Source organism: Engystomops pustulosus, chromosome 1 (genome assembly GCF_040894005.1).
Source record: "Engystomops pustulosus chromosome 1, aEngPut4.maternal, whole genome shotgun sequence".
Lineage (NCBI taxonomy): Eukaryota > Metazoa > Chordata > Amphibia > Anura > Leptodactylidae > Engystomops > Engystomops pustulosus.
In genome coordinates this window covers 11,512,587-11,527,641 of record NC_092411.1, presented here as the reverse complement: position 1 = coordinate 11,527,641, position 15,055 = coordinate 11,512,587, and the positions used below count along the sequence as shown (strand labels likewise).

General features: G+C 47.2%; 1 protein-coding gene across 2 annotated transcripts in view; it reads left to right on the top strand.

The window, feature by feature from the left end:
- Positions 1 to 13,393, top strand: part of DYM (dymeclin) — a 197,806-nt gene extending 184,413 nt beyond the window's left edge. For both annotated transcript variants that reach the window (XM_072133157.1, XM_072133152.1), the window contains one exon: positions 12,927 to 13,393. In XM_072133157.1, coding sequence (XP_071989258.1) covers positions 12,927 to 13,076 — 150 coding nt within the window. In that variant the 3' untranslated portion in view covers positions 13,077 to 13,393. The remainder of the gene's footprint in view (positions 1 to 12,926) is intronic.
- Positions 13,394 to 15,055: the final 1,662 nt, after the last annotated feature.

Below are 15,055 nucleotides of genomic sequence, written 5' to 3'. Positions count from 1 at the left end.
AAGAGGAAGAAAAGGTTCTGCCAAAATATTCTCTGGATTATTCTATAGGGTTTTGGATACAGTGTGACAGCAGCAAAGCCCCTGTGCAAGAATACTGGCAGTCATCACATGTCACCCCGGGGATAGGGAAGCCGAAATCCTAGAAATGAGCTCATTAATCAGAAGTAGTAGCTCATCCTGTATTATACTCCAGAGCTGCACTCACTATTCTTCTGCTTGTGCAGTCACTGTACTTACATGGCATTACTTATCCTGTACTGATCCTGAGTTACATCCTGTATTATACTCCAGAGCTGCACTCACTATTCTGCTGCTGGTGCAGTCACTGTGTACATACATGACATTACTTATCCTGTACTGATCCTGAGTTACATCCTGTATTATACCCCAGAGCTGCACTCACTATTCTTCTGCTTGTGCAGTCACTGTACTTACATGACATTACTTATCCTGTACTGATCCTGAGTTACGTCCTGTATTATACCCCAGAGCTGCACTCACTATTCTGCTGCTGGTGCAGTCACTGTGTACATACATGACATTACTTATCCTGTACTGATCCTGAGTTACATCCTGTATTATACTCCAGAGCTGCACTCACTATTCTGCTGCCGGTGCAGTCACTGTGTACATACATGACATTACTTATCCTGTACTGATCCTGAGTTACATCCTGTATTATACCCCAGAGCTGCACTCACTATTCTGCTGCCGGTGCAGTCACTGTGTACATACATGACATTACTTATCCTGTACTGATCCTGAGTTACATCCTGTATTATACTCCAGAGCTGCACTCACTATTCTGCTGCTGGTGCAGTCACTGTGTACATACATGACATTACTTATCCTGTACTGATCCTGAGTTACATCCTGTATTATACTCCAGAGCTGCACTCACTATTCTGCTGCTGGTGCAGTCACTGTGTACATACATGACATTACTTATCCTGTACTGATCCTGAGTTACATCCTGTATTATACCCCAGAGCTGCACTCACTATTCTGCTGCTGGTGCAGACACTGTGTACATACATGACATTACTTATCCTGTACTGATCCTGAGTTACATCCTGTATTATACTCCAGAGCTGCACTCACTATTCTGCTGGTGCAGTCACTGTGTACATACATGACATTACTTATCCTGTACTGATCCTGAGTTACATCCTGTATTATACTCCAGAGCTGCACTCACTATTCTGCTGCTGGTGCAGTCACTGTGTACATACATGACATTACTTATCCTGTACTGATCCTGAGTTACATCCTGTATTGTACCCCAGAGCTGCACTCACTATTCTGCTGCTGGTGCAGTCACTGTACATACATGACATTACTTATCCTGTTCTTGTGCTGAGTTACATTCTGACTGCCGCAGCAGAATATTGAGTGAAGCTCTGAAGTATAATCCAGGATGTTGTTGTGGATCAGTACAGGGTTGACCACATTGATGTTTTTGTTTAGCGCTCTCTTACTATCATGCTGTGTGTGTTCCACCATCCTGTATGGTTAGTGAGTGGCGATTACACTGGTTTGTGTTGCAAGGACCCATAGACACACATGGAAATGGGGAACCTGTTGTAGACTATGAGGTCTCTGTTTGGGTCACTGTCAGGACGAGCTCCGCTTTCGATTCAGTGAGTAATGACATGACGCAATGTGCACCATGTAAACATTCCCGTAAGCGCCGCCATCTTGTACCGCATCCTGTAGACGTGTCGCCTGGAGATGTTACGTAGTGAGACATCGCTCTGTGTCTCCATCCGGTCCAGTTGCAGAATTCTGTTTCCTAGAATGAGATGTCCCTCCCCTGCGCCCCAGTTACCCGTCACTGGCTGTGTGTGATCCGCAGCTTTCATACTAATTGGCCAGAAACAAGACTTTTTTTTGCAAGTTTCACTTTTCAGGAAAATATATTGTCCATTTAGCCAGGAAGAAGCCCCCTGCATTGTCAGGGGGTGTAGGGGTCACTTGGAGAGTTCAGCCAATAGTTACCCATAAACATTAGATGGTTGGTCCAGCTATCAGTGCTGCACTATTCAGGAGAGCAGCAATGGGCCGAGGGTTCTCTGATACTTACCTTTTCCTCTTCCCCTGAGCAGCAGTAGAAGTCTTCTCCTAGTCTCATGTACGTTGCTTAGGAGCCGGCAGATGATGATATCACATCACGTTTTCAGGCTTCAGAGTCTCGAAGAGCCATTGCAAAAAGAGGGAGGATTGATGGAGTTTTGAACGGGTGGGAAACGTTGGGAGCTAAAGACCTGGGGCTATCATAAGTAAGAGAACTAGAGAAAAGGGGATATTTTAATGCCCCCTTTTCTGTAGCTCACTCCTTACTATACCCCTTTTCTGTGGCCTATTTTGTGGGGACTTGGCTAAAACGGGGCATTGTGATTATTGGGGGCACTAACACTGTTGACTATTGATTAAAGGGGCTTTGTGACTCTTTGTTGCTCTTTGGGGGCACCGTGACTATTGGGTACTATTGGGAGGATTGTGACTATTGGCTGCTGTGTGGCGGCACTGTGACTATTGGCTGCTGTGTGGCGGCACTGTGACTATTGGCTGCTGTGTGGCGGCACTGTGACTATTGGCTGCTGTGGCGGCACTGTGACTATTTTCTGCTGTGGCGGCACTGTGACTATCGGCTTCTGTGTGGCGGCACTGTGACTGTTGGCTGTTGTGGCGGCACTGTGACTGTTGGCTGCTGTGGCGGCACTGTGATTGTCGGCTGCTGTGTTGCAGCACTGTGACTATTGGCTGCTGTGATTGGCGGCACTGTGACTATTGGCTGCTGTGATTGGCGGCACTGTGACTGTAGGCTGCTGTGGCGGCACTGTGATTGTCGGCTGCTGTGGCGGCACTGTGATTGTCGGCTGCTGTGGCGGCACTGTGATTGTCGGCTGCTGTGGCGGCACTGTGATTGTCGGCTGCTGTGGCGGCACTGTGATTGTCGGCTGCTGTGGCGGCACTGTGATTGTCGGCTGCTGTGGCGGCACTGTGATTGTCGGCTGCTGTGGCGGCACTGTGATTGTCGGCTGCTGTGGCGGCACTGTGATTGTCGGCTGCTGTGGCGGCACTGTGATTGTCGGCTGCTGTGGCGGCACTGTGATTGTCGGCTGCTGTGGCGGCACTGTGATTGTCGGCTGCTGTGGCGGCACTGTGATTGTCGGCTGCTGTGGCGGCACTGTGATTGTCGGCTGCTGTGGCGGCACTGTGATTGTCGGCTGCTGTGGCGGCACTGTGATTGTCGGCTGCTGTGGCGGCACTGTGACTGTCGGCTGCTGTGCGGCGGCACTGTGACTGTCGGCTGCTGTGCGGCGGCACTGTAACTGTCGGCTGCTGTGCGGCGGCACTGTAACTGTCGGCTGCTGTGCGGCGGCACTGTAACTGTCGGCTGCTGTGCGGCGGCACTGTAACTGTCGGCTGCTGTGCGGCGGCACTGTAACTGTCGGCTGCTGTGCGGCGGCACTGTAACTGTCGGCTGCTGTGCGGCGGCACTGTAACTGTCGGCTGCTGTGCGGCGGCACTGTAGCTGTCGGCTGCTGTGCGGCGGCACTGTAACTGTCGGCTGCTGTGCGGCGGCACTGTAACTGTCGGCTGCTGTGCGGCGGCACTGTAACTGTCGGCTGCTGTGCGGCGGCACTGTAACTGTCGGCTGCTGTGCGGCGGCACTGTAACTGTCGGCTGCTGTGCGGCGGCACTGTAACTGTCGGCTGCTGTGCGGCGGCACTGTGACTATTGGCTGCTCCTGTCCAATCCTATATTTCTTTCTGTAGGAATCTGTATATGTGCAACATTTTTATCCATATGTGCGCTTATGTCTCCGTACCTTATCTGTATAAAATTGGATAGAACGCACCCGCCACTGGTTTGTGTTGCAAGACCCATAGACACACATGGAAATGGGGAACCTGTTGTAGACTGAGTCTCGGTTTGGGTCACTGTCAGGACGAGCTCCGCTTTCGATTCGGTGAGTAATGACATGACGCAATGTGCACTATGTAAACATTCCCGTAAGCGCCGCCATCTTGTACCGCATCCTGTAGACGTGTCGCCTGGAGATGTTACGTAGTGAGACATCTCTCTGTGTCTCCATCCGGTCCAGTTGCAGAATTCTGTTTCCTGGAATGAGATGTCCCTGCCCTGCGCCCCAGTTACCCGTCACTGGCTGTGTGTGATCTGCAGCTTTCATACTAATTGGCCAGAAACAAGACTTTTTAGCAAGTTTCACTGTTTTTATGGAATTCCAAAAGAGAGTTCAGCCAATAGTTACCCATAAACATGGTAGGTCCAACTAATGTTCTAATGCCCCGGTGTCACACACAAGGCTGTGGGCCAAATCTAGACTGGGTCTTGTGTTATCCGGCTTGTCTTTCTAAACCTATAGGCCCTGTATCACCCGGCCCATCTCTCTGCCCTTATGGGCCTTGTATTACCCAGCCTGTTTCCCCAGCCCCTATGGGCCCTGTGTTATCCGGCCATCTCCCTGCCCCTATACTGCAAGCAGCAAAATGGTTAAATTTTGGATGTGTGAATTACAGATGATTGACAGATCATGGGAAAGAGACGGAGAATTCACTGACAACCTGTCCCTGGTGGGAGAGTTTATTCAATAATTGTCCTGATTTTGGGTTTTCAAGGCTAAAAATATTGGCAACATATCATTAAACAATATGAATATGATGTATCCAATACAGAAAATGGAATAGAAGTCAGACAGCGCCATTCTCTGTGTAGTGGTCAGAACAGGGTACTGCAGATCCTATCCTATTAATTTTCATAGGAAGTAATCTTCTCCCACAATTTCTGCTGTGCTGGAGGTTGTTGGACCTTCACCAGTTTCTTATTAAGGGCCTATTTTATGATACAGTATCACAGTTTTCTGGGATGAAAATTTAGGGCAGCAGGGTGGCTTAGTGGTTAGCACTACAGCCTTGCAGTGCTGGGTTCCTGGGTTCAACATCTGCAAAGAGTTTGTATGTTCTCCCCGTGTTTGTATGGGTTTCCCTCTGGGTCCTCCGGTTTCCCCCCACACTACAAAACATACTGGTAGGTTGATGAGATTGTAAGCCCCATTGGGGACAGGGACCGATTTGGCGAGTTCTGTGCAGCGCTGCGTAATATGTGTGCGCTATATAAATAAAGGAATTATTATTATGGCGGTAACGCAATTTGAGTACAAAATGTTTGGCTTGCTTTGCCAATCATCCATATGGATTGTGGACCCTCCCTGACCCATGCACGGAGGTGCAGGACTTGGCACCACTATAACTGCTATAGGGTTCTGCTGCCCTCCTGGTACCTTATATATGGATCACATACAGGTCAGTGATTATTACAGAACCAGCGCCTGATACAATCTATTCCTTCGGTGTGATGGACACGGAGTTCGCCCACGGGTCACGGTCCATCCCTCCTGATATTAGGTGTCATGATCCCTTTGGCCGCCCCCTTGTACGGCCGGTGGCTCCTGTTTTTGTAGCACGATACAGGAATGAGACAGATGAGAAATGAAGCAGGAAGAGAGGACAGTCACGGTGAGTAGGTGCTCTGGAGCCAGACGCGGGACAGTAATAGAGGAAATATGTGCTCTGGTAATGTGAGGTTTCACTTAAACCCCCTGAGAGCCTTCATGTCTCCGCTGCCGTCCTCTCCTGCGCAATCCCCTGGCACCAGATAACTGTCAGCTATGTATAACACACAAGGCCTGTGTTCTTGGGCTGACATAGTCCTCCTCTGGGCTCGCTGGGAGAAGTAGTGTTAGACTAGGCGTCGCAGATCTAGTGCACAGGTTTTTTGCATCATTATTACTTCCCTGGTGGCCATGATGCTCCAGGATGGGACAGATACTTTGTATTCTTGTGATTTAACCATCTAGTGGCTGCAGAGAATAGAGAAGTGTTTCTTGCGGTAGGTTGGTTCTTACATCTGTTCCAAGGACTTCCTGTGGCTTTAGATAAAGTCACGTGATTGGGACGGCAGACAGTCTGCAATGTACTTGGACCGTCTCGTTTTTTGCACCTCTCTCCAAACCACTGACGATGACTTCTGCTTTTAGCTCACGCGATGTTCTGCCGTCTGCATGTTTTTTTTCTTCTCTCTCTGTCTCTGGGGTTGTAAAAGCAAACAGCACATAGCGATCCAGCCCAGACGCCATCAAAGCCTGAATCGTATAACGCACGCAGGCTCTTCTCATTATACGTTATACTAAAAGCAACACATGGTCACATCATAGATGACTGTGCATAAAGACATCCCATCACATTGGAAATTTAGGTAATCTGCAGGCAGCACGTTATAGAGCAGGAGGACCTGAGAAGATTGTACATAGTGTCTGATCTGCAGGCAGCATGCTATAGAGAAGGAGAAGCTGAGAATCTTGTACATAGTGTCCTATCTGCAGGCAGCATGTTATAGAGCAGGAGGAGCTGAGCAGATTGTACATAGTGTCCTATCTGCAGGCAGCATGTTATAGAGCAGGAGGAGCTGAGCAGATTATACATAGTGTCCTATCTGCAGGTAGCATATTATAGAGCAGTAGGAGCTGAGCACATTGTACATAGTGTCCTATCTGCAGGCAGCATGTTATAGAGCAGGAGGAGCTGAGCACATTGTACACAGTGTCCTATCTGCAGGCAGCATATTATAGAGCAGTAGGAGCTGAGCACATTGTATATAGTGTCCTATCTGCAGGCAGCATGTTATAGAGCAGGAGGAGCTGAGCACATTGTACACAGTGTCCTATCTGCAGGCAGCATGTTATAGAGCAGGAGGAGCTGAGCACATTGTACACAGTGTCCTATCTGCAGGCAGCATGTTATAGAGCAGGAGGAGCTGAGCACATTGTACACAGTGTCCTATCTGCAGGCAGCATGTTATAGAGCAGGAGGAGCTGAGCACGTTGTACATAGTGTCCTGTCTTCACCAGGCTCCATGAAGGGAAACTCTTTGTGCACTGCATAAGATGTTGTAGTAACATTTTTTTGTATTTTTTTGCCTTTGAAAAGCCTCTGAGATATCAGAGAGGAGAGCGGATCACATGAGATGTCACGTAGGAAAAAGAAGATCCTTGTAAACTCCGGGAGCAGGCGTCGGCGGCCAGTGACAGCGCTACGGCTGGATAAGGTTTCCCTCCATTATTGATGGGCCGGTCAGCCTCACATTGTCATCCTTGTTGTAATCATGTTGCATGGTGGCGCTTTATTATTAGGCCCAGCCACATCCTTATAAATAATGTATTATCTCCCCGACTATCACCGCCCCGAGGCTCCCAGCTCCAGTCCTGTTGACTTAAGCAACAATTAGGAGCAGACACCCGGCCGGTTCCCATGGCGGGTCCTGTGCCTGACATGAGGGGTAGCCATCCGGGCAGGATCACATAGAGGTCACACTGTCCACCACATGCTCTCCATTGTTTAACCACTTCATAGCCACCTGGTCGCCTGCCTTAAAGGGGTATTCCCGTTATATGTTCATGCTGTGACTCGCTGCTCCCACCCTCCCCTCTCCATAGACTTCTATATGGAATCTGAGCAATATGTCAGCAGAGATTTCATGGAAAGCAGGTAAGGAGGGAGCAGGATAAAAAATAATTTGTTGCTCAGCCATAAAATGATGACCCCTTTTACATTGAGCATGTAATTTTAGTTCAGTACATAGATGAGGAGTAACACTCTCCATCAGTTTTTCCCACTGCAGTCTCCATCCGTATATTTGCAGCTCAGTTTAATCCTCTAGTTGGAGAAGTAGCAGCTGTGACTCACTTCTCCCCCTCTCTGTAGAGTTCTGTGGAGTCTCTCTATATTTGCTTCTCAGTTTAAATGTCTGGTTGTATACATAGCTGCTGTGACTCACACCTCCCTCTCCCCTCTCCATAGACTTAAATGGAATCTCTGTACATTTACAGCTCTGTTTAATCCTCTTGTTTGTAGACCTAGCTGCTGTGACTCACTCCCCCCCCCCCCCTCTCCATAGACTTCAATGGAGATTTTGTACATTTGCAGCTCAGTTTGAATGTCTGGTTGGAGGTCTTGCTGCTGTGACTCACTCCTCCACCTCCAATATCCATAGATTTCTATGGAGTCTCTGTATATTTGCAGCTAAGTTGAATGTCTGGTTGGAGACCGAGCTGCTGCGACTCACTTCTACCCCTCTTCTCTCCATAGACTTCAATGGAGTCTCTGTGTATTTGCAGCTCAGTTTAATCTACTGGTTGGAGGCCTCGCTGCTGTGACTCATTCCTCCCCCTCCCCTCTCCATAGACTTCAATGGAGTCTCTGTACTTTTGCAGCTCAGTTTGAATGTCTGGTTGGAGGCCTTGCTGCTGTGACTCACTCCTCCCCCTCCCCTCTCCATAGCCTTCTATGGAGTAGAGACTCCATATTTGCAGCTCTGTTTAATCTTCTTGGTGAAGAGTTAGCTGCTGTGACTCACCCCCACCTCCCTCTCCATAGACTTCTATGTAATCTGGCATCTCCGTGAGTTTCTGTGTATTGTTGCCAGCAAGATGGAGCTCATCACCGATTTCATCGTGAAATCGGATTAGGGGGCGGTGAGAGCCAAAGTAAGTGGAGAAGGAAGCCCTTTCCTCTGATGTATTTTTGTAGTTCCTTGTTCTGCTGGTTAATGCAGTTGTAACTTCTGTGAACAGGAAGTGAACATATAAAAGTGTCCAGACAGTGTAACGGCAGGGGATTCCTGGAAGGTGTGAATTAGAGCTAAGAAGAGTTGGACCCTCATCAATCAGGAGAAAAGTTTATTTATAGATTAAATCAAGACCCTTTTTTCTGTTAGGCCCGGAAACTTTAGGCCCCTGTAATATATAACCTGGACATTTCCGGACAGACGCCGGCAGCCAAGATTTCATGCCACAGGAATTTGGAATTACCATCCTGAGATGATAGCAGTCACTGCGGGGTTAATAATGGCCTCCTCCAGCCCTATAGCCGCCCCTCATCACCTCACTTGTCGTCTTCTATAGAGAGGAGTTGGACGGAGCTGCCCCTCACTCACCAGCCTGGCCGGGGGACAGGTTACAGGGTCCGGCCTCCCGGATAGGCAGCGGCTTAAAGGAGCCTTTCATCCCGTGACTTCTCCCTCCAATCTGCCTGTGATCAAAACTTATTACGTTTTACCATTTGACAGCGAACATGAGGTGAGCGCAAATCCTGGCCACAAGCGAGTCCACATCAGTAACACCGAGTAACCAAAGCTCTTACCTGCGCTACATCAACATCAGCCGCCATCACCAGCCTGACAAACCAGCCCCCATGTCTGATCCGAAATAACTGCTGTGCCTTTCATTACACGGAAAGTGACATCCGAGGAGGATAAAAGACGTTATACAGACTGTATGTCCATCCTATACGACTGTATACTGCCCCCTATGTACAGGAATATAACTACTATAATACTGCCCCCTATGTACAAGAATATAACTACTATAATACTGCCCCCTATGTACAAGAATATAACTACTATAATACTGCCCCCTATGTACAAGAATATAACTACTATAATACTGCCCCCTATGTACAAGAATATAACTACTATAATACTGCCCCCTGTGTACAGGAATATAACTACTATAATACTGCCCCCTATGTACAGGAATATAACTACTATAATACTGCCCCCTATGTACAGGAATATAACTACTATAATACTGCCCCCTATGTACAAGAATATACCTACTATAATACTGCCCCCTATGTACAGGAATATAACTACTATAATACTGCCCCCTATGTACAAGAATATACCTACTATAATACTGCCCCCTATGTACAAGAATATACCTACTATAATACTGCCCCCTATGTACAGGAATATAACTACTATAATACTGCCCCCTATGTACAAGAATATAACTACTATAATACTGCTCCCCATGTACAAGAATATAACTACTATAATACTGCCCCCTATGTACAAGAATATAACTACTATAATACTGCCCCCTATGTACAAGAATATAACTACTATAATACTGCCCCCTATGTACAGGAATATAACTACTATAATACTGCCCCCTATGTACAAGAATATAACTACTATAATACTGCCCCCTATGTACAAGAATATAACTACTATAATACTGCCCCCTATGTACAAGAATATAACTACTATAATACTGCCCCCTATGTACAGGAATATAACTACTATAATACTGCCCCAATGTACAAGAATATAACTGCTATAATACTGCCCCCTATGTACAGGAATATAACTACTACAATACTGCCCCCTATGCACAGGAATATAACTACTATAATACTGCCCCCTATGTACAAGAATATAACTACTATAATACTGCCCCCTATGTACAAGAATATAACTACTATAATACTGCCCCCTATGTACAAGAATATAACTACTATAATACTGCCCCCTATGTACAAGAATATAACTACTATAATACTGCCCCCTATGTACAGGAGTATAACTCTCAGTGTGTAGAGCTGATGGATGAGTGTAGGGCTGTGTTCATACTATAACATCCTGTGTGTATCTCTCCCTGCAGACACTCGGTGACCCAGACTGTTAGGAGACGTCTATGATCTGGGTGTCACACATGGGAGATGCAGGGGCTGATAATATCCATTTCCTACGTAGAGGAAATCAGTGGTAATGGCCTTCTCTCCTGATAATGGGGGATACATTGAATTCCGGCTGAAAGCTTCGTGTATTATGAAAAACGTAAAGGTCCAAAAAAAGAAAAAATAAATAAATAAAACCTTCCATTATGTTCTATTCCCGAGGAAATGTCATTGTGGCTCTGAATGGAGGGTCTGATGTCTGCTGCGGCGGGGGAGACAATGAGACTAATCACTCAGTGCTGGGGGTGATCGCGCCATTGTCTCCTTCCATTCAGGGACTTGTAGTGTTTGTGTAGTAGGTGGTGAACGCTCCGTGCATGCGCCATCCATGAGACGCTCTCCCGCGCTGACGCCATCCACTCCCAGAGTTTCCCGTCTCTCAACTTCAATGACTCCTTCCCATTGTGTGTGTAATGTAGGAGCCCGGGTCTGTGTGATCTGCTGCGGAAGACACCAGCTGAAGAGGGTTCTGACCCGACTTCTAGAAGATTGTATGGACCAGAGGGGACAACAAGACCGCTCTCACGTTCATTGTGATGCCAAGTATTGTCCATAGTGGACAGAAGTGACCAGATCTGTGTTATTATTCATTTTTGTCAATTGTCAGTAGCAGCAGGACTGTGAAAAAATTATTTATATGTTAAGATTGTAGCTGGACTTTGAGCACTGGTGGTGTGTGTCCTAACACTGTTGCTCTCTCTGATGGGTATTCTCCCTGGAGATCTGTGTTGTCATTCATTTGTTTTGTGGTGTTAGTAGCAGCAGGACTGTTTAATTATATTCCAGGATTGTAGCTGGAATCGGAGTACTGGTCTGGTCTTCTTAAAGGACACCTGTCATCAGGTCTCTGTCACTAGTCCTGTCACCTCTACCTGTTGGAGCAGCTCACAAGGATCCCATCCCAGCCTTTATCTAGTTATTTCATACATTATTCATTCTAAAATCATATATTCTTTATCATGTAAATGAGGCTGGTCACATGGTCAGGGGCAGTGATGTCACCCCTGTTACCCCTCCCCTCTCCTCCCCCTGCTCATGTCTGTGTGTAATATATAGTAAAGCATGGCTAGTGTGTGTGCTGCATCTGCTGACATGCTGCATCCTCCTAATATACAGGAGAGAGACACAGACATCAGCTACACAAGTACCTGACAGGTTCTGCTGTAACATGGCTGCCTGGAGCTGTTGTATCTCTCCTATACACACACAGGCTGCAGGGGGCGTGGCCACCAGCACCAGGAAGCACATCATTATACAGCCTCACACCATTATACAGGCTGTCAGTCATGCACTGGGGGTGTGGCTGTACCTCCCACTCATGAATAGAGTGGACAGCTTGAATATGCTAATGCTTCATTGGACATTTCACAGGTCATTTGCATACAGCTTTAGGACCTCATTGCTTAGGCTTACAGGCATGTAGAGGGACAATGAAGGGATAGAGGCAATGCTCTCTAATGGCAGTTTATGAAAATATATTTAGTTTAGGGGGTTATTTTGCATGACGGGTTCTCTTTAAACTGCTGTGCTCTCCTGCAGCCAGTGTGATGCCAAATATTGTTCAAAATGGAGAGGATTAAAGGGAATGTGTCGGAAGAGACCAGATCTTTTATTCTTTGTGTGTGTTGTTAATACCAATAGGACAGCGAAAAAATAATTTATATTCCAAGATTGTAGCTGGACTTGGAGCACTTTTGGTGTGTTTTAACACTGCTGTGCTCTCTGCAACCAATATCCGTTATTGTACCAGAAGAAATGTTTAATCATACATTTGTGTTTGTTCTAAGTAGCAGCAGGACTGTGAAATATGTATATTCCAGGATTATACTAAGTGTCCTCACACTGCTGTGCTCTATACAGTCAGTGTTGGGTCTTCTCCCTGGAGAGATGTGTAATCAGACCTTTTGTGTATGTTTTAATCAACAGCAGGACTGTGAAATATGGATTTATATTCCAATGTTGTAGCTGGACTTGGGGAGCAATAGAAGTTTCTCCTCACACTGTTGTACTTTGTGGTATCTGATGTAATGTTAGGTACTATCCCTGGAGATCTGTGTAATTATACCTTTGTGTATATTGTTAGTAGCAGCACACCTGTGAAATATGGCGTTTTATTCCAAGAGTGTAGCTGGACCCGACGCACTGGGTGGAGTGTAACACTGGTCACTGCTTTGCTCTTTGTTGGGAGGGGCCGTGATGTTGGGAGGGGCCGTGATGTTGGGAGGGGCCGTGATGTTGGGGGGGCCGTGATGTTGGGGGCCGTGTTTGGGGTGGTCTTTGTGAGTTGTCTTATACAATAACCTTCCCTTGTCTTCTCCATAGAAATTCCCGGAGCTGAAGTTCAAGTACGTGGAAGAGGAGCAGCCGGAGGAGTTCTTCATCCCGTATGTCTGGTCCTTAGTTTACAACTCGGGGGTGGGACTGTACTGGAGCCCACAGGACGTTCAGCTCTTCACCATGGACTCGGGCTGAGCAGGACCCCCCCCCCCCCCCACTACACAGGAGCATTATGGGATATCACTGCACCTTTATACAGGGAGTCCTGTCCTGGGGTGCGCCGCCGGGTGACCTCATACCACGGCCGCCACGACTCCACATCTTTAGTGTTCCTTTCCAGGTTTTCTTTATTCTCATTAATCCAGAAAAAAAAAAAATAATAATAATATTGTATATTTTTTATGTTGGCAGAACAGGGGAGGTTTTAATTTTATCCAATTCTATAAGTGTATAAAATATATAAATATCTGTTTGGGTTTGATTGAATAAAGCTGTGAAAGTAACGGCAAGAACGTCCGCGATCCATCCCGCATATCTGTCCACGCTGAGGTCCCTATGATAAACATCACTGTCACCATAGTGACCCGACAATCTAATACCAATAGATAAGCGGCACTAGAGGTTTGTGGCAGCCACTTATCCCCCCCCCCCCTAGTTTATTCCTTGTCCTGTTACCTATCTATAGCCAGGGTAACAATGGGGCATCCTAATCCGGACAGCACATACGGCTCCAAGTCTTGGCTGCAGAAGCTTAAAGGGGTTTTCCACTAACTTAAAATCGTCTCTTAAAGGGCCTGGTGTCTGCTGTACTTCCAACACCAGAGTATACACAAGGAGGGGAGTGCAGCCAATCACTGGCTGCACTGTGGACACACCCCCAAGCAGTGATTGGCTGAGCAGCCTGTCCTGCTGCTTCCTGTCTCACACAGGAAGTGCTGCAGACACTCGGCTTGTAAATCTCATTCTTAGTTACTGGAAATCCCCTTTAATTCCATTTTTGCCGTCACTTCTTCCCCTCAGACAATATTTCACAGATGAAGCAACAGTTTCTTCTGCTGCCTGTAATGAAACGTGCAGACAGGACCGCGATCCTTCAAGGGGTTTTCCAGCTTCTTACACAATGGGGCAAATTTACTTACCCGGTCCATTCGCGTTCCAGCGGCGGCTTCTCCGCTCTGGATTCGGGTCCGGCCGGGATTTAATAAGGTAGTTCTTCCGCCGTCCACCAGGTGGCGCTGCTGCGCTGAAAGTAAACTCATCGCGCCGGAATGCACCGAGCTGGACCAGGTGAAGGTAAGCGGTCCTTATGCGACACATTTTCGGTTTTTAAATGCGGCGGTTTTTCCGAATACGTCGGGTTTTCGTTCGGCCACGCCCCCCGATTTCCGTCGCGCGCATGCCAGCGCCGATGCGCCACAATCCGATCGCGTGCGCCAAAATCCCGGGGCAATTTAAGTACAAGCGGCGCAAAACGGAAATATTCGGGTAACACGTCGGGAAAACGCGAATCGGGCCCTTAATAAATGACCCCCAATGTGTCATCATAATGCGGGGAACAGTTCAGCGAGTTCAGAATAAAGTTTGTTTTCACTTTTGCCCAAAGAACGACGAGCGATGGTTTTCCATCTATTTATAGCTGGACTTCCCCTTTAAGTGCGGAGCTCTGCATTCAAATTATGACTGCTGATATAATTGGGCATTTGACCACTGAGCCAATCCCGGACCTTCATAGTCATGTAATGTTCAGTCATAAGACCAGGGATGGGCTCAGTGGTTAAAGGAAATCTCCCATCACAATCCATCCTGATAAACCGGGGACATTACACATAGATCCAGGCACCGGGACTGTGGTATCTGCTTATATTTCTTATCCATGGCCTCCTTCCTTCTAATATCAACTTTTATAATTATGCTAATGAGTCATAAGGGCTATGGGTGGAATGGAGCCCCTCTGTGCTGTAGCTTTACACACACTGTCTTCTCCTCCCCTATGCTCCTGCACAGTGTAACAGCTTGTGAAGTTACCATACAGTAGGGCACTGGTATTGCCCCCAGGTCACTTCAGGTTAATTGGCATAATTGTGAAAGTTGATATTAGAAGGAAGGAGGCCATGGATAATAAATATAAGCAGATACCACAGTCCCGGTGCCTGGATCTATGAGTAATGTCCCTG